Source organism: Pseudorca crassidens, chromosome 1 (genome assembly GCF_039906515.1).
Source record: "Pseudorca crassidens isolate mPseCra1 chromosome 1, mPseCra1.hap1, whole genome shotgun sequence".
Classification (NCBI taxonomy): domain Eukaryota; kingdom Metazoa; phylum Chordata; class Mammalia; order Artiodactyla; family Delphinidae; genus Pseudorca; species Pseudorca crassidens.
The window spans coordinates 114869708-114888523 of NC_090296.1; the positions used below are offsets into that span (position 1 = coordinate 114869708).

Here is an 18816-nt window from a genome sequence, read left to right on the forward strand (position 1 = left end):
GCTTCCCTGCCCCACAAGACACAAGATGAGTCTTCCCCACAGGGCATAGCAGAGAGGCCCCTGCTAGCCTAGGGAGCACCTCTGAGGCGGGCTCCGTCACCCAGTGGGTCCCACAGGGTCTTGGTGATCCAGAAGATGTCTGGAACGCGCAGAGGGCAGGAGCCGCAGAGCGGTGGTCTCGGGGCGGGACTGGGGCTCTGCTGGGCAGCTCTGGAACTAGGAGATGGAAGGTGCAGGGAGCAGGACCATCTTCCGACCTCGAGGCTGAGCCTGAGGTCAGTGCCACTCGGAGGGGCTCTGCCTTCCCCTGGGCTCCGCAGGCGGGCGGTCTCCGGGGTAGCGCCGGGACAGGGGCACCCGGGGAGGCTGGCGGCTCCAGGTCTTCTTGGCACAGCTCCCCCCACGTGCCCAGAGACACAGGCGGCTGCTCCTGACTCGGTGGCCTTGCAAACCCGCCTGGCCGGAATCTGCCTTTCGCCTGTCAGTGCCGCCTCCCCGACTTGGCAGGGCCACGTCCTCGGGCTGGAGCAGCCCCCGGTGTTTCCAGCTTGGCCCTCTGCCCGCCTCTCTGGGGCCTCACAGTCTGTCCTCCCGGGCCAGGACCAACACACCCTCTCAGCTTGACGGCTTCCCGGCCTTGCCCGGGCCTCTTCCTGCCACCTCAGACTCCCTGCGCTGAATCTGCGGTCCCCTCACCTTGCCTGCTTCTCAGAAAACATCAGTGACCACCACAGCCCGCCCCCGGAGGTGAAATGTGCTTCCTCCCAGGGAGAAAACATGGGGCCTGGCTCATTAGACATCACCAAGCAGGCCATAAACATCCCGAGTTCCCCTACTGCAGTTGACGCCTGAGGGGTTTCCACATGGGGTGGGGCCCCTCCCTACCCTGTCTCACGTGGAAACGCCCCAGTTGGCTGGGTCCCCTGGCCATACCCTAGGAAAGCAGCCCTAGGAAACGCTGCTTCTTTCAGATGGGCACGGAAATAACTGGGTGGCATGTTGGCCTGTGGGAGCCAAGGGCTACCTCTCCTTCCTGGATGGCCGCTGAGGGACCTGGGGGTGCTGGAGGTACAGTCGCCCAAGTGGCCTCCTTTCCAGTTGCACAGAAAGGGAACACTGACAACTCAGGGACTCATCAATTCAGGCGATTGGATGGTGGCTGATTGGAAAGGTTACTGTCTAGAAACCAAATTTTGTGATGTTTGAATACCATAGACGGTGATGCTAACCGGGGATAATGTTTTCCGTTAGAGGTCATTCGGAGATCTGCTTTAGTGCACAGATAAGAGCGATTTGTAATTGGTATGCCAGTTGTTTATACAGTGCTAGTAGGATAAACAGTTCTCCTGAACCTTATTTATATTTTGCATTTGTTTATCAAAACTTTTTTTTTTTAACTTCAACCCAGCTGCTTTCGGAATTATTACAAACTCTGGATTTATGGGTCCTAATGAACGGTACTTGATGTATGTGCACGATCATTTATCTTGCATGCTTTAACCAAGAGCCTCAGTGCTCAGGGTAAGGGAAGCCAAAAGTGTCCCTTCCTCCCCAGAATGTCCATGTTATAGGAAGGCTTGGGGGACAGATCGTTTGTTTTATCTGATCGGAAGCAGACATGTCATGGAGTAGAAAGCATGAGATTTCAAAGAGCTTTCCTAGACTACACCCTAAGGGATTAAGTCCCCGGAGCTTGACCGGGACACACTGGGACACTGCGGGTGAGGTTGACATACTGTGGGGTGTGTGTGGGGCCAGTGGGGGATGGAGGAGAGGAGGTGACCAAAGGATACTTTCCAGCAACAGCAGATGTTTATCCCTTTTTATGACCTGAGATGTTCCCTCTATCATTTTTGTCTTTCACCGGTCGTACAGCTCACCTTTGACATTCATCCCAGTAGCATTGACGTCAACCCTTCAGCATTACTTCTAATCAGGAATTAGTGGTCCCACTTGGCCCAAGGCTTCGGCACCGATCTCAAGAGAGCCGTGGTCTGATTTCATAATTGGACCTCACTGTCACAGGGGGCTACCTTTCACACCAAGGTTGGTCACCTTGCTCTGTTTGATCCCCACATTTCTTGGGGTGTTTGTCCATGCAAAGACCTCCCATAGACTTGACCCAGACAAGGAGAGGCTCACACTTCCATCCTCTTCCTCACGCCCAAAGTCGCCTGAACCACTTGAATAAACCTGAACTCGGCTGGAGCCTCTCCTGCCTTCTGCTCACGCAGCTGCCTATCAGTTTCCTTCATCCAGTGAGGATAAAGCGAGCAGGTGATGTCGGCGGCAGCACCTTCCCGTGCCCAGACTCTGGATTGCCTCTTAGCTTGTTTTAAGTCTTGGTGTCTCTCTTTCTGGCTAGTGAGAATTCTCAGAGGGGAGGGCTCCCCAGCCACCCACTTCCTACACACACACGCACGCACGCACGCAGCGGCTTGTGTGTTATGGGAGGAGATGTCCCATTTCACACCTGAGCAGCTGAGGCACGCTTTGCTTTTTGCACACAGGTAGTGCTGGCTCTGTGGGATGGAGTTGGGAAAGGGGACTTCTGGGTGTTTGGGTTTTCTCCTGTTATTTTTAACTCTGGTTTTAAGCGTCCTTTCTTGGCAGCTCTGGCCACAAGATAGGGCTGGGATGTTGTGAGACGCTTGATGTAACTAAAAGGGCCTGGCCTGTGAGTTCCTGACGGAGGAGGAAGTGGTTAGGTGGCCAAGAATGCAACCTGCACCTCCCAGATTAATTAATAATTGAGCGCTGGCCCCCAGCCAGGCAGAGCCAGCCGCGAGAGATAGAGTGAACCCAGAGTGGTTAACTACAGTGGGGGAAGGAAGAGTTTGACTTGGCCTGTGGCTAAAAGGGAAATTCACAATGGCCATGATTTATGGGCTGAATTACTTCAGGTCCTCCTTAGTGGGCCCAACTTGGGCATGTGCTCCAGGAAAGCAGACACTGGTGGCCCGCAGAGTCATTTGTGCCCACGGGGAAGGGAGGCAGTAGAGGTGGGGGGGGGGGGGCTGGGGGCGGGGCGCGGAGGGGCAGGCACCAGCGGCGGCGGAGGAGGTACAGGTCTCAAGTGGAGGAGATGGCCGGGAGAGAGACTGCACTATCTGGGGGAACCAGTGTAGGCTAGAAATTGAGTGCCCCTTGGGTCACACTCTGCAAGGAGGGATGGAAGGAAGAGTGGGTGTGGAGTCTGGCTCCCCTGGGTTCACATTCTGGCTAATTGGCTTTGTGACCTTGGGCAGGGGACTTAACCTCCATTTCCTCCTCTGTAAGATTCTGCACCTCCTAGAATTGTTCTCAGGGTTAAATGAGATGGGGTATGTGGACGGACAGTGGCCAATAGCAGCTGGATTCCCATAGGCTGACGGGAGACGAGGCCTCAGTAGTGACCCAGCGACGGCAGGATCATTACTTAGCAAAGCTCTGCTAATGTTCGCCGAGCCCGTGCATGCCAGGTGTGTGCTGCTTGCTAAGGTAGACACGATTATTCAGTTCCCTTCCCCAAGAGCCTCTTCAGGCTTCCCCATGATTCAGGAAAGGCACTCCTTCCTCCCCTTATCACACAGGTCCCTGTGGCTGCAGACAGCCCTCAGGAGCGGGAGGCAGTTCTAGAAGGCACTTGGGCATTGCCATCGGTTGGGTTCTGCCCATAGGTCTCCCCGGTCCCCTTGTCTTTCCTAGAAGACAATTAAGGATTAAGAATTGGATCATGGCAAACAAGCCTTGTGCCCCTCTTGGCTGAAAAGTTAGCCTTGGGAATAGGAGACTAAACAGAAGCACAGTTGACAGTTGTGACAATTGCGCTCACATTATCGCTGCATTGACTTGAGTCGTGCAGCGTGTGCCCATGTGTACCTGGACACAGACTAAAACATTACTCTGAGAAACTGTTACTGAGCTGATGACTCATTTTCCCAAGATGCTTGGCCGGGGGTGAGCGGGGGTGGGGCACCGCGCAGACAGTGGAAGGAGCACCTTTGGCCTCCGAAGACGTGGATGAGCCCTGGTCCTCCTTCCTCGTTAACCCCCTGTGGGCAGTCACCCAACCTGTCTGGGCTTTATATTCCATAACCTAAAATGGGCTTGGAGAATTGGAAAACCTTCCACGGTTAGAAACAGTATCCCACCATCACTATCAATGGGGGTAGAGCCACCTTCTTGGCTTGGGCTACAGGGGCTGTGAGAACCAAGCTTCGCCTCCTTCTGCTTTGGAAACGGGTCCTGGACTTGGGGCTGAGGCATGGGGCGCAAGTCTGCGGGGCTGTGTCCACCCGCTGGCCTGATGTGATGGACGGACCGCCTGGCGCGCTCCCTTCTCTGCACCTCTAGCCCCATAGCAAAGAAGCCATCCCTCTCCAGGCAGCTTGGAGCTTGGGCACGGAAGGTGCCGAGCAGCTTCAGCGGCTTCAGTTTTACGCAGGAGCACAACCACAGACAGGAGGCCGGCTCGCAGGCGTGAGCTTCTGCCAAGCCCTAGATCATCTTGCAACATTTTTGCAGGGAACCTTTAAAGCTCATGTTACTGTGCTCTTTACAGCAGATATTAGTATTTAATTGGGGCTTAATGGTCTCTGCAGTCAATATTAGCTTTTTGCTTATTATAAAGCACTCTTGTGTGTTCCAGAAATGTATGTGATCCAGGCAACCCTCACTTGAAGAAACTCCAGCCTGTAGGACGCTGCGTTCACTAAAGAGGTGTAGATCACGTACCTTTGTGTTACAGAAGGATATTTTTAAGGGAAGGATTTAATGCAAGGATTTAATTTGAGTGCCCCACCCCGGGACTTTAATTTGGGGGTGTTTATCCCAAAGTGCATCTTTAATGTAAATAAGGCAGGTGTATTTGACTTGCAAAGGTCACATGGTACTGGCTCGTTGGTAAACGACACCAGGCTGGTGTTAGATGAGGCGTATTTTTGAGAACTTTGCAAATAAGAGAACCAGCTCCCCATCCTATTCTTTGACTCTTCCGTTGACAGCCGTGCTCCCTGTTCCATTCACCCTCATAGACTTAGCGAGTCTGAGAAATTAAATCCACCCCCATTGCCAGACAACTGTAGGCTTTAGGCGTTTTTTTTTGAGCCACTGAAACAAGTGTGGCACATAGCGAGCTCATCCGGCGTTCCATTGGTGGGGCTGCACCATGAGGATCAGCAAGTAGGGATGCTGCTTCTCCCTCCCCCGCTCAGTGTCCTGGCTTCTGAGCCTCAGTGGTGTCATCTATTCAATGGGAACGGTACAGCTGCTGCATCTTTTTCAGACCTGGGGAAAACCCGATGATTTCCCAAGTGCCCTCCCAGCTCTTGGATGTGAAATTCCATTCAGCGCCCATTGTTGACAGCGCCCTGGTCCGGTGGCAGGGTGCCAGGTCTCAGGGGGAGGAGGGGCAGAGATGAGTGACGCCTCATGCCAGGCCAGCCAGCTTGCAGGTGGGTGCGGTGGAGACACACGCCCTCCTGACGATGGCATCAAAGAGTGTCATGGAGGAGGGGCCGTGCAGTTCAGACGCAGGGACTGAGGAAGGCTTTTCAAAGGAGGTGACATCAGGGTCTTGACGGTTGAGTAAGAGTCTGACAAACTTTGGGGAAGGGAGGAGGAAACTCATGTTCATCAAGTGCTAGTTACCGTTGTTAGGCCCGTCATGGACCTGCCCCCTGCCCTTGACCCCTTTGAGTGAGTTATTACGCTGGCTTCATGGGTGTCCAGTGAGTGCCCCACTCAGGGCCCGTGCTCAGAAGGGGCCTCAGCTCAATTTAAGGCTATGCTTTCACCACTGAAATTCTGAATACTTTTTGAACAAGGAGCCCTGCATTTTCACTTTGCACTGGGCCCCCCAAATTCTGTAGCTGGTCCCGGCCCTCAGAGACGTAGTCGCCTGCCCACAGTAACCCAGCTGTTAAGATCTGCACTAGTTCACCTCTCTGCTGCCTGTGGTCTCAGGGAATCTTCCAGATCAAGAGAGGGTGGGATGGACATAGTACACACAGAGTGGGGTGTTCAAAGCACAGGGAACTAAGGGATCCCAGTAGCAGGGGTGCCTCCCCTGGGATGTTTCTGCACCAGGGCAGGTTCCAGCCCCGCAGAGCTGCTGAGACAGGCTCATTGAGGGCAGTTTTAAGGTACTTTGCTTTTATGGCTTTACATTGGGTCCAAGTAGAAGTTTAAGGCAGGAGGTTTGCCAATAAAACTCAAATTGTATTTGGGAAATAAAAGAGAAACGGAGCTGTCCTGAATTCCCCCAGCTCTGGTAGCCTGCAGGGCAGGAAAGTACCCCCAAATGAGCTTCCTTGAAGCACACCGCCAACTGCCACAGATCGCGCCCCCCAACGCACCTCTGACACATGCCCAGGCTGTCCCCATCTGAACCCCCAAAGGGCCGATTTTCTTCAACAGGGAAGTCAAGGTTGGGCTGAGTCAGTGAACTTTGGCACTTGAAGCCTAAGGTGTGAAAACCCAAACTCCGCCAAGACAGGAACCCAGAGAGCAGCCAGGGGCCTGGTTGTTGTGTGAATTCAGGAGTTTGGCCATCGGCAGGGCAGACCCGCAGCCAGGGAGGACTGGGGGGCCCCTTCCCTTCTCACACCCGCCTTCTCTTTCCTGGGGACTGAGGTACCCAGCTTCATTATGGTGCACACTGTGTTTTTAGAATCTTTCCAGGGGCAATATGAAAAGCCAGGCTTTCCCATCCCAGGGGGTCTCTGGCTAAGAAAACAAACAAACACACTCAGAGTCTGACTCTGTGATAAAACAAAAGAAGACCTGGAATGGGAGCAAAGTTCAGAGCCTTTTGCTGCAGAAACTGGTTCCTTCTGGAAAACGTGGGGCTGATTTTATAAGCCGCTTATCGCCCGGCTCTCCCCTCCCCTCGAAGACAGATGCTTTTCACCATCCTTCCTTCCAGGGCACAGGGAACCAGAATTCTCCCACCCGGACCTGGTTCCCTGTTAGAAGTCTGAGTGGTTCCCCTGCCCTGCCTCCTTGGGTGGCTTAGGGTGTTGGACTTTCCTTTAGGAGCATGGGGCCAGGCCAGGCCGGCACACCAGTGTTTCTGGGGAGGAGTTTCTCATCAGTGTTTCTCACTCTGATGGAGAGTGATCTGATGGCTGCCTCAGTGGGGCTCTCAGAAGCTGGAGCTGTCTGCAGAGTGGTTTTAAGAAGGGAGCTTGGACCACAGAGCACCAAGGTCTGGGGAGAGAAGCCACTGCCCACTGGGCCCAGGGAACCTGGAACAATCTTGCCAGGGAGGCAGGGCGAGAAGGATGCTGATAGAAGTCTTAGGTCCTGGTAGGTGCCAGGGAAACTACCTGTGGAGGAGACTGAGCAGGCCTGTGTGTATTAGGGCCCAGGTGAAAGCTTGTTTTATGTCAGGGTTACAAGAGGAGTTCGTCTTTTCAGGATCTGTTTTGACTACTGCACAAGATAGATGAATGGAAACCTTCCCCACCTCAGCCCAGACCGCCACTTTGTTCAACCAGAGACCTGGGGCCGAGCAGGCTGGGGTCAGGGCACCAAGGCCAGAAGAAAGGCCTTCCTGCCGGGCCCAGCAGGCCTCTCTCTAGAGAAGGCCAATTACGACTCAGCTGGGCGGCCACTGACTATCCTCATACTCACATCCCTCTAAACCCCTCAGGGCAGGGGTTCCATGGACTCCCCAGAAGAGCAGAGGGAGCAGATGAGGCAGCAGCGAGGGCACAGCAGAGAGGAGCTGGGCTCAGAGGCCGTCGGTCAGGGTTCCCGTGCTGTACTGCTGTGTGGCCTCTGTCCCTGGGGTCTGTCCTCTGAGAATGGAGGTGATTCTGCTTCCTGGACGTGGTGCCGAGCACAGAGCACCCGGCAGCTCCCACACTCCAGTTACTCAGCCAGGGTCAGCAGCCCTTTCCCAAGGTCACCCTTCCTAACTGCAGTGCATTTAGAAAATGCTCGTTGTGTTGAGGAGGGGTGGTGGGAGTGCATGGGAGAAACTGTACTTAAAAACCAAAAAAGTGTATGTGTTTGCAGGGCTGCATAGGGGACCATAGATAGCTGTTATATGGCATGGTTTCTGAAAAACCCCAGTCTTCCTAGAAGGTGGGCAGCGTGTGGTGGGGTCCCCACATTGCCACATCCAAGGGCCACTTTTAACATCCAGTCTTTATAGAGTCTCCACGTGCCAGCTTGGAGTGGACACGGGTGGGTTATTACAGCACAGTCCCTGTGCCATTACTCGGCAGGCCTCTGGAGGTTTGCAGCCCATAGGTTGCAACCGTGAGAGAGTAATGCAAAGCCCCCTGTCTCTAGATAGATGTGAGCTTGAATCCCAGCTTTGCAACTTCCTAGCTGAGGGCTGTGGACACACTACCTGACATTCAGGCCTCAGCTGCCTCTTAAAATGGGAATTACTGAGAGGATTGACAGTATGTTGAGATACTGCATTTAAAGTGCTTCATACTCTGCTTGGCACTTGGTAAAGGTTCATTAAATGTTGGCTGGTAAATCATCATCATTACTATTATTACTACTACTACTACTGGCTGCCTTATTTTATTGTTATTATTACTACTACTACTAGTACTCCTCTTATTTCCCCTTGGTTCTCAATTCCATTGGCACATTGCAGGTATTATTATTACCTAATATGAATACCCTTATGAACTATACAGGCTGAGTCAATCTATTAAATAATGTATGCAAGTAACATATAGAGATAAGATGGTGGTAATAATACTAGTAAAAAATAATAGCTGTTACTTATGGAGTGCTTATTTTGAACCAGGGATTATTCAATGCACTTGAAATTAATCCCAGCAGCCCGAGGCAGTAAACTCTGATTGCATCCCTATTTTACAGATTAGGAAACTGAGGCCCAGGGGGTGAAGTCACTTACCCAAGATTTCACCACTAGTGAGTGGCAGAGCTGAGATTCACATGCAGGCAGCTTTACTTCTGGGCCCTGTGCAGGAGACACCCAACTGGTCCTAGCCACTGTATTGCGAATTTTCTTTCCTTTTTAAAATTAAGGGTACTTTAATTAATTAATTAATTTTTGGCTGTGTTGGGTCTTCGTTTCTGTGCGAGGGCTTTCTCTAGTTGTGGCAAGCGGGGGCCACTCTTCATCGCGGTGCGCGGGCCTCTCACTGTCGTGGCCTCTCGTTGCGGAGCACAGGCTCCAGACGCGCAGGCTCAGTAGTTGTGGCTCACGGGCCTAGTTGCTCCGCGGCATGTGGGATCTTCCCAGACCAGGGCTCAAACCCGTGTCCCCTGCATTGGCAGGCAGATTCTCAACCACTGCGCCACCAGGGAAGCCCCTGTATTGCAAATTTTCCCTGTAACCTTGGCAAGTTCCTTTCCCTCTTTGGGCCTCAGTTTTTGCATCTGCAGAATCATGAATTTTGGCCACATGGATCACGCATTTCCTGGCCTCCCTCCTCCCCTTGCTGTCATTCTCCTTTTGCACCACACACAACACGCGCGCGCGCGCACACACACACACAGAGCAGAGAGGCTGGTCGACTGTCTGCAAAGTGGTGGCAAAGCACAGTCCTTGGCCCCAGAGACCAGCGGCTGAAAGAGCCCCCAAGGTGGACCCCGTGCAGGCAGTGGCGGTGGCTAGACCGCCCGTGATGTAATGACCGATTAGGAACTTCCTCTTGGAAGCCTGGCTTCCTCCGGGGGCCAAAGGTGCTGGAGCTGAGGTGGGGGTGGGGAGGGGCGGGTGGGAGCGAATAAGAGGAAACTCCTGTCAGCTGGGCCCTGCTTTTGGAAAGCGTTCAGCGGAGAGGCTTGTTCTAAGCTGTTGACCATTAACATGGCCCTGTGCACATTCCTTCTCTGCTTTTACTGCCGGATCCCAGTGGATAAAGGACTGGTCTCCCCCTCCCTTAACAAAGAAAAAAAAAAAAAGAGCTTCTAATTAATGCTGTATCTCTGGACTTGTTTCAAAACCTGAAGCCATTTCTGTAGCTTAAAATGACAAAGGAAGGTTAAGTGGAAACTTCTTTTTCCCTCTTTAGTTTGATAACAAAAACTACTTATCTAATGGGCAAACAAGGCTTTTAAAGGGGTGTTAGGTTAACCAGATGCAGGGCCACATAATTACTCCCAGGCCTGGGAGCCTCAGATGAAAAAGCTGCTGGTTGGATGGGAACTTAAAGCCACAGCCATGACATGGGACAGAAGAAAGGAGTTTTCCAGGAGGGTAGGAGGCCCCAGTGGGGCCCTGTGCAAAGGGGATTGGAAAAGCCAGCCCTAGGCTCCTCTCTGGCTCTGCCACCAACTTGCTGGGTGACCCTGGGCAAGTCACTTAACTTCTCTGAGTCTCTGAGTCTCCCTTCCCAGCTCTCGATGGGGTCTGCTCATGTTTCATCGCTCATTGAGGTGCGGCTGGGCCAGCCCCAGGAGAGGCAGGGAGGCTGCTAAGGCCCAAGGGGGTGTGAAGCAGCAGCGAAAGCTTTGAACATGGAGGAGCATGAGCGGCCCAGCCAGGCCCTGGAGACCTGGGGACTCAGGGTCCAGCTTCCTGCGAATGCTCTGAGCCTCCACATCCAGCTTCCTTAGAGTCTAAGGGATTGGAGACTTTAATCTGGGCATGTCTCTGGTTTGCCTCCCAGGATGGGTGAGTCCAAGGCGGTCTGGCCCAATGGAAAGGGGGGAATCACAAGGAAAACAAGCTGCATTGCGTATGCTCAGGCTTTTGGAGCGTGCGGCCCACGGGGGAGCACACAGGAACGTTCCTGCCCTTTGTTTTGACAGAAAACTGCTGATTCGAAGAAGCTAAAGGCTTGCTTGGGATTTCAGCTCTCCCAGCCTCCCCCAGACGCAGTTGGCCCCCTTGGTGCCCCGGCACCCCAACAGAATTACACGTTGGGCTCGAAGCACCCTTGCTGGGCAGAGAGGCCGAGAGGAAGGAACGCCAGCCGTCGGAGGGGCCGGCTTCAGTGCAGGGGACCTACTGTCAGGCCAGTCTCCTGCCCGCCGCAGGCATCACCACCCTCTGGTGGCAGGAATGTGGGTGCCACCGGGCGGCCAGGCCGCCCCTCTCTGGCCGGGAAACACAGGGCTTGTCCCTTGGACCACCTGGGAGCCCTGCTGGGACCACTCCAGGATGGCCACAGAGGGCTGGCCTAGCAGCACGTTTCCACGATCTTCGTTGTAATTCCTTCAAGGCACCATATGTACAATGAAATGCACAGCCCTGCAGTGCATAGGTCATGATTTTTGACAATGTCTCTACCTGAGTTCCCACTGTACCAATCAAGACATCAAACATTTCCAGCACCCAAGAAAGTTCCCTCGTCCCCTCTCCCCAGAAGTAATCCCTGTTCTGATTTCTGTCGTTGTAGGTTAGTTTTATCTACTCAAGAATTTAGTATCAGTGGAAACACACAGCACGTCTTCTGTGTCTGGCTTCTTTCACTCAGCCGGGTGCATCTGAGATTCACCCACATTGTGGTGTGTTTCAGTAGTTGGTTCGTTTTTATTGGTGAGTCGTATTCCACTGTGTGGATGAGCCTTACTTTCGTCTATCCGTTATCACAGTCTGTTTGGGCTGCTATAATAACGATACCATAAATTGGTGGCTTAAATAATGCATATTTATTTCTCACAGTTTTGGAGTCTGGGAAGTCCAAGATCAAGGGGCCGGTAGATCTGGTGTCTAGTGAGAACCATTTCCTGGTTCATAAATGGCTGTATTCTTGCTATGTCCTCACACGGTGCAACGAGGGAGCTCTCTGGGGTCTCTTTTTTTTTTTTTGCGGTACACGGGCCTCTTACTGTTGTGGCCTCTCCCGTTGTGGAGCACAGCCTCTGGACATGCAGGCTCAGCGGCCATGGCTCACGGGCCCAGCTGCTCCACGGCATGTGGGATCTTCCCGGACCGGGGCACGAACCCGTGTTCCCTGCATCGGCAGGCGGACTCTCAACCACTGCGCCACCAGGGAAGCCCTGGGGTCTCTTTTAAAGAGCACTAATCCCGTTCATGACCTAATCACTTCCCAAAGACCCTACCTTCTAATGCTGTCACATTGGGGTTTAAGATTTCCAACATGAATTTGGGGCGGGGGGGGCACACGCAAACATTTAGTCCATAACGTCCATCCTCCTGTTGATGGACATCTGAGCTGCTTTCCAAGTTTGGGTGATTACGAGTAGAGCTGCTGTGAACATGCATGAAATCACAGAAATGTAGAGCTCATTGTTCAGAAAGGAAGACTGAGGCCAGGAGAAGGGAGATGGCCTGCCTGATCAGGGCCAGGAGGCTGGACACCGGGCTGCAGGCCTCCTGACCCCCGGCCTGGTGCCGCTCCACCAGATCTGCCCCAGACATCGCGCCAGACCGCGCCTCTCCTCTCCCCCTTCCCCTGGAACCCTTCCAGCTGGGACCCAGAGTCTGGCTGGGAACTAGGCCAGGCCTTGAGCAGGGGGTAGCGAGCAGGAGTTTCGGTCAGAGCGCGGTCATCTTTGATGTTGTTCACTCGGGTCTGACTCCGCGGTATTTATTTGCAATTAAGGAGCTGGTTCCTAATTAGGCTGATGGCGGGACCACAGCCCTGGAGCCACGAAAAGCAAAAGATCTTCTGCAAGAGACTGTCCCCTCGCGGCCTGAGTGGCAGCCCAGGCCACAGACGAGGTGTGGTGGGTCGGGTGGGGCTCTGCGTCTGTGAGGAGTGGAGAGGTGACCCTGGGTTTGGGGTGCCTGCCTTCTCAAAGAGGGCGGGTCGGCTTGCTCTGAACACACGGCATGGGATCTGAATACGTGTTTGTGTGCGCGCGCGTGCACGCGCACGTGCGCATGTGCGTGTGTGTGTAAATAGAACCCCAGGAGCACTCATCTGTGTCTCCCACATTCAGTTATTCATTGCTTCACCCTTCATTCCTTCGCTTACTGAGCATCTCTTTGCATCTCAGGTACCGGGCTGGGAGCTAAACCTTAACATTTGTAAAGTACCTTACCGTTTGCAAAGGGCATTGCCGTCCATTGTCCTATTGTAACTTCCCGTGCTGGGGAATGACCCTGGGTCGTGACCCGTGACACCCCTAAGGAGCCCTAGCCTTGGAAGGGTTAGGCCAGCACTGGGACGGATAAACAGACAGCTGCTTCTTTCTGCTCCCGATTGGTCTGCTGCCAGAGTTGCCAGAAAATCCAAAGATGGACTGTGCAGATGAGGCGCTCAGTTATGAGTAAGTCCGTTTTACAAATGGGGAGACTGAGGCTTGGGGACATTCAGTGGCTTGTTCATGGCCACCTATCCAGTCAGTGGTGAGAGCTTAGGTCTGTCTCACTAGGAAACCTTTTGGATCATGTGACAAGCATTAGGTTAGAATCTGGGGTCTCTAGTTCTGGTCCCACTTCTGCCACCCACTGCTGTGTGTCCTTGGGCAAGTCACCCGGTACCCCCGGAGGTGCCATCTTGGAGGCACAAGGACATTGGACTCAATTGATAGTTCCCACAGGCCAGCCTCCGGACTAAGTTCTCATTGGCCCATGGTGCAAGAAATAAGAAAGCTTCTTATAATCTAAATGTATTAATTTAAAATTTTCTGATTTACGTCCTACCTATTTTGTGAGTATCAAATTACTTTCTTTTGTGCTAGTGATAGTAGATGGTCTTGGGGTTTTTAATAAGTCTGTATGTGACAAAATAAAACCGTGGTAACCTTATGACATTCCCAACCCCTCCATTAAACAGTGTATTGGTTTGTGAAAGCCCAAAGCATCGGTGCTCCCTGGATGAGGTGATGCGGGGGGAACCCTCCAGCTCTGGAGCTCAGAGACCCTCAGAGCTAGGTGGGGACGGGGATGCCCCAAGCATGGTGATGGGCTCACCTGCCGGCCTGCTCTCTCAGGATCAGACCTGAGACCCTAGTCCTTGCCCAGCACCCCCTTGGGCCTGAGGGCATCGGTCCCACCTGCTGAGCAGGATTCCTGTGGGGGGTAGGGGTGAGGGCAGTGTGCCAACACTTGGGATCTATTTTATTTCCTTCCTTCTTCCCTTGTAGGTGTTCCAAGAGCACCCTGGGGATACATGCAGACTTGGGACAGATGCAGAAAGGACTAAGACCCACCCCTTCCTCCTTGAGAGTTGAGGCCAGCCAGGGGCACAGACACCTGCTCAGGCCAAGGGAGGGACTGCATTTAAGGCTCTAGGCGCACAGGAGGGAGAGGTCAGAGAGGGCTTCTCAGAGGTGACAGTCAATCCCCTGGAATTTGGAAGACATGGCCTGGAGCCCAGGCCTGATGAGTTGTTACCCAGTCTGTTCAACCAAAGAGGCCGCGGAAAGTGAGGCCTGGCCCGGGGAGTGTCCCTGAGCGCCACGGATGGGGCAGGCTGGGCTCTAGGGCAGCTCCAGGGTGGCGGGGGGGTGGGTGAGGGGCTGGGGTTCATCCCCACTCACAGGGTCCCATTCCCCTGCGAAGAGCGCTGACTGGGGCAAGGCCGGGGACACAGGTGTCGATGAGATGGGGGTAGAGGGCGAGGGCGCATTTGACTCGGCTGGGGTGGGAGGTACTGAGAGGAGGGGGACAGGAAGGCCCACTTGGCCTTGAATTGAAAGCCTTTTAGGAGCTGGGAGGGAGGAATTACCCCACCCCCTCAATCCCATTACCCCCACCCCCTGACTGTTAAACGGCTTCTCTGCCTTTTACGACAGCCTTTTACGACAGCGTGGCTCCCTCCGGGGGCAGAGCTGCCACTTGATGACTCGGGTGGCCTCTCTGAGCTTACCGGTGGAGGGGATGGCAGCACTCCCTCACTCAGGGGGACTGGCTGAGTCTTCAGGGAATGAAGACCTTTCGTTTCTGGGGCGGACAGTGCCTCACCGGCTTGTGGGCGAGCACCTCTAGGACTCACAGACCACGAGAGCAGTCGTGGTTACAAACGGGGTGAGGTTTCGAGAAGGGGGGCATTTGCTTGGTGCCTGGGTTTTGGGGGGTGTCTGCCCGGAGTACGGAGAAGAGCTGCCCTCGGGAGTGTGGCCTGGCACTGATGCTGGCTCACTAGCGTGTGCCCTTGTCCGGTTCTGGCACCTCCCTGGGCCTCAGTTACCACACCTGTGAACTGGGGTGATAACAGGTGCGACCAAGGCCGTTGTGAAGAAGGCGCCTGGCTCGTGCAAGGCACTCAGGGATGCCTGTTGTCTGTCTTGTCACCCGACATTCTCCAGGCGTAGCTTCTTTGCTTCCCCGCCTCTCTGTGCCTAGTGCACTAACGGAGTTCTTGTCGCTCGGTGAGAAGGTTGGCGTTGCAGTTTCACGGCCAGGCTGGGATGGTGCTGCTCTCCTGGCTCTTGGAAACTCTCAGACCAGTGCTGGATGGGTGGATGGAGAAAGGGGCAATGGCTTGGGGTGTTCCTAGCTGTTCACCTGCTGGGGCTGGCCTAGTGCCTGCAGCTGTGTCACCTACCACGGGCTAGAGCTGTCTCTCTGCGCACTGGCTAAGGGGCAAGTCAGCTGAGGGCAGGGAGCAGGGCCTCTTTCCCCCATCCCGACCATCAGCTAGAACCACGAGGGGCCTGGATGGGGACTGTGAGACAGAATGATATGTCCTCAGGGGCTGGCCTGGGGACCTGCGGCTGGGATCTTAATGCCAGGCAGAAGGCAAGGGGCAGGCCCTTTGGGACTGTGCCCAGCCCCAGGCCACAGCAGAGCAGGCAGCCCACAGGAGGCCCCTCAGGTGGACATTTTCCTGCTAGGTGGGCCTCCCAGCACATAAGAGAATGTCAGGAGCCCTGTCACCGGCTGCTCTGGGGCCTCTAGGCGGGGCTGGGCTGAAGGCAGACAGAGCTGACCTCACCCAGGCTCCTGACGGAAGTTGTTGGCAGTGCTTTCTCCCTCAGGTTTGATTGGACTTTTTTTTTTTTTTTTTTTGCGGTACGCAGGCCTCTCACTGTTGTGGCCTCTCCCGTTGCGGAGCACAGGCTCCGGATGCGCAGGCTCAGCGGCCATGGCTCACGGGCCCAGCCGCTCCGCGGCATGTGGGATCTTCCCGGACCGGGGCACGAACCCGTGTCCCCTGCATCGGCAGGCGGACTCTCAACCACTGCGCCACCAGGGAAGCCCCTGATTGGACTTTAATCTGTTTCTTTTGGAGAAGCCGAGCCATAAAGGGCCTCAGTGCGTCCTCATCAGGCCTCCAGCAGACCTTCGCCCTCTGCAAAAGCCCCAGCCAGGGGCCTGTGTGGGAACACATAACCCCACCGGGCAGTCATGGGTGCCCACCTGCTTGTCAGAGCCCTGAGCTCAAAGGAGAGACCAGATGTCAAAACGCTTCAGAATCTGAGAAGCCGGCCACACCCGAGAGCAGTGAGGAGGGGGCTGCCCTTCAAGATGGGCCCCTTGCCTATACCTGGTATTACGCCTGGTCTCAGAAAATTGTTAAATTCATGCAGACATGTAGAGATGCCCCAAGCTGGAGTGCGGAGGGATCCCAGTCATCATGCAGGCCACCCCTTTGCCGTCTATGGGGAAACTGAGGCCCGGAGAGGAGCCGCTGGCAAACTGGAGCCCTCGAGGAGCGATTTCCTTTTGCACTTAGAGACCCTCTGCTTCTCTGTCTCACAGAGGCGGCTACAGTTCTGGTGAAAAGCTGCACTTCCTGCCCAGAGAGCCAACTTGAGGGGCCGGGGGTGGGGGTTACTGGGAGACCCTGCGTAACGCTCCAGGCTGAGGCTGGGCGCCGTCGGGCAGCCGCGATTCCCATTCTGGGCCGGAAGAGGTCCTGGGGGCCACATTCCCCACCGCACCGTGCCTTCCTATGCCTGAGTCCCCTCTGAGGGGCGGTTTATGCCCTCTGATAGCTTCACCCCGCTCTGTTCAGGTTGAGGCCTGGACTGACCGGGTTCAAATCCCGGTGGTGCCACTCGCCGGCTGAGTGGCCTTGGGCAGGCTGCTTGGTGGCTGCCAAGTCCCGGAAGCTCGTCTGTAAAGTGAGAAGGTGGCCTCCGCACAGTTATGGGAGGACCCAGTGAGTCACGTGCGGAGTGAGGAGTGCAGAGCACAGCACCCGGAACAATGTAGGTGCTCGCCAGTCAGTCCCTCCCTTGGGTGTGTGGGTGTGTGTCCCTCTCCTGCTGGCTTGTAAAATTCTACAGGCAGGAGCCGGGTGTGGTTCGTGTTTGGGTACCCACAGGCACCTGGCACGGTAGGTGCCTTGCCTTCGTGTGTGTCTGGGGGTGGGGTGGGCGGTGGGGTCCTGCTGTGGGTTAAATCTGAGGATGGCCTGGCCCACAGTAGTGCTCCCCATGTCTGTTGGGCGCCAGAGACCCCCCTCAAAGCCCACCGGCCAGGCGGCAGTGCCGCTTCCGCTGCCCTGGAATAACACCCGCGTGCCCTGTGCTTGCCCTGCAGACGCCAGCATGTCTCCGGATGCCACCAAGCCGAGCCACTGGTGCAGCGTGGCCTACTGGGAGCACCGGACACGGGTGGGCCGCCTCTACGCGGTGTATGACCAGGCCGTCAGCATCTTCTACGACCTACCTCAGGGCAGCGGCTTCTGCCTGGGCCAGCTCAACCTGGAGCAGCGCAGTGAGTCGGTGCGGCGCACGCGCAGCAAGATCGGCTTCGGCATCCTGCTCAGCAAGGAGCCGGACGGCGTGTGGGCCTACAACCGCGGCGAGCACCCCATCTTCGTCAACTCCCCCACGCTGGACGCGCCCGGCGGCCGCGCCCTGGTGGTCCGCAAGGTGCCCCCCGGCTACTCCATCAAGGTGTTTGACTTCGAGCGCTCCGGCCTGCTCCAGCACGGGCCCGAGCCTGACGCCGCCGACGGCCCCTACGACCCCAACAGCGTCCGCATCAGCTTCGCCAAGGGCTGGGGTCCCTGCTACTCCCGGCAGTTCATCACCTCCTGCCCCTGCTGGCTTGAGATCCTCCTCAACAACCACAGATAGCGGCCCGCCACCCGCTCCGCCCACGGGGGCCCCGTGCCCAGAGACACAGCCCCCACGGACGACCCCCCCCAGATATCATCTACCTAGATTTAATATAAAGTTTTATATATTATATGGAAATATATATTATACTTGTAATTATGGAGTCATTTTTACAATGTAATTATTTATGTATGGTGCAATGTGTGTATATGGACAAAACAAGAAAGACGCACTTTGGCTTATAATACAGATATATTTTCTTTCTTCTCCTCCTTCCTCTTCTTTATGGTTTTTTTTGTTGTTGTTGTTTGTTTTTTTTTTTTAAAGAAAATGATACAGCAGAGCTAGGTGGAAGAGCCTGGGTTTGGTGTATGGTTTTTGAAATATTAATGCCCAGACAAAAAGCTGATACCAGTCACTCGTTGATAATAAAGTATTCGCATTATAGTTTTTTTTTTTTTTTAAACTGTCTTCTTTTTAACAAAGAGGAACATGCAGGGCTTCTGTGGGTTTCTGACCCATCTGGCATCCCGAAACTTGATTTCAATCTTTTACCAGTTAAAGAGTAGAGGGAATTACATTGAAAAGGGAGGAAGGGGGCTTCCGTGGTGGCGCAGTGGTTGAGAGTTTGCCTGCCAATGCAGGGGATACGGGTTCGAGCCCTGGTCTGGGAAGATCCCACATGCCGCGGAGCAACTGGGCCCGTCAGCCACAACTACTGAGCCTGCGCATCTGGAGCCTGTGCTCTGCAACGAGAGACCGCAACAGTGAGAGGCCCGCTCACCGCGATGAAGAGTGGCCCCCGCTTGCCACAGCTAGAGAAAGCCCTCGCACAGAAACGAAGACCCAACACAGCCATAAATAAATAAATAAATTTATTTTTTAAAAAAAAAAGGGAGGAAGGTCGTATGTTTGCTCTTAAGGCCAGAGAAGGTTCTGTTGTTCCTTCCCACCCATGGCTGT

The 18816-nt window shown here is 54.6% G+C and overlaps 1 protein-coding gene across 4 annotated transcripts in view; it reads left to right on the forward strand.

Annotated features, from left to right (window-relative positions):
• The window catches only part of SMAD6 (SMAD family member 6), a 147211-nt gene that overhangs the window by 57132 nt on the left and 71263 nt on the right, over nucleotides 1-18816 (forward strand). Inside the window, exon 4 of one of the 4 annotated variants that reach the window (XM_067751617.1) lies at nucleotides 17330-18300. The exons of the other annotated variants lie outside the window; for them this stretch is intronic. Coding sequence (XP_067607718.1) covers nucleotides 17330-17871 — 542 coding nt within the window. The 3' untranslated portion in view covers nucleotides 17872-18300. Of the gene's footprint in view, nucleotides 1-17329; nucleotides 18301-18816 lie in introns of those variants that run through there. 4 annotated transcript variants of the gene reach the window in all.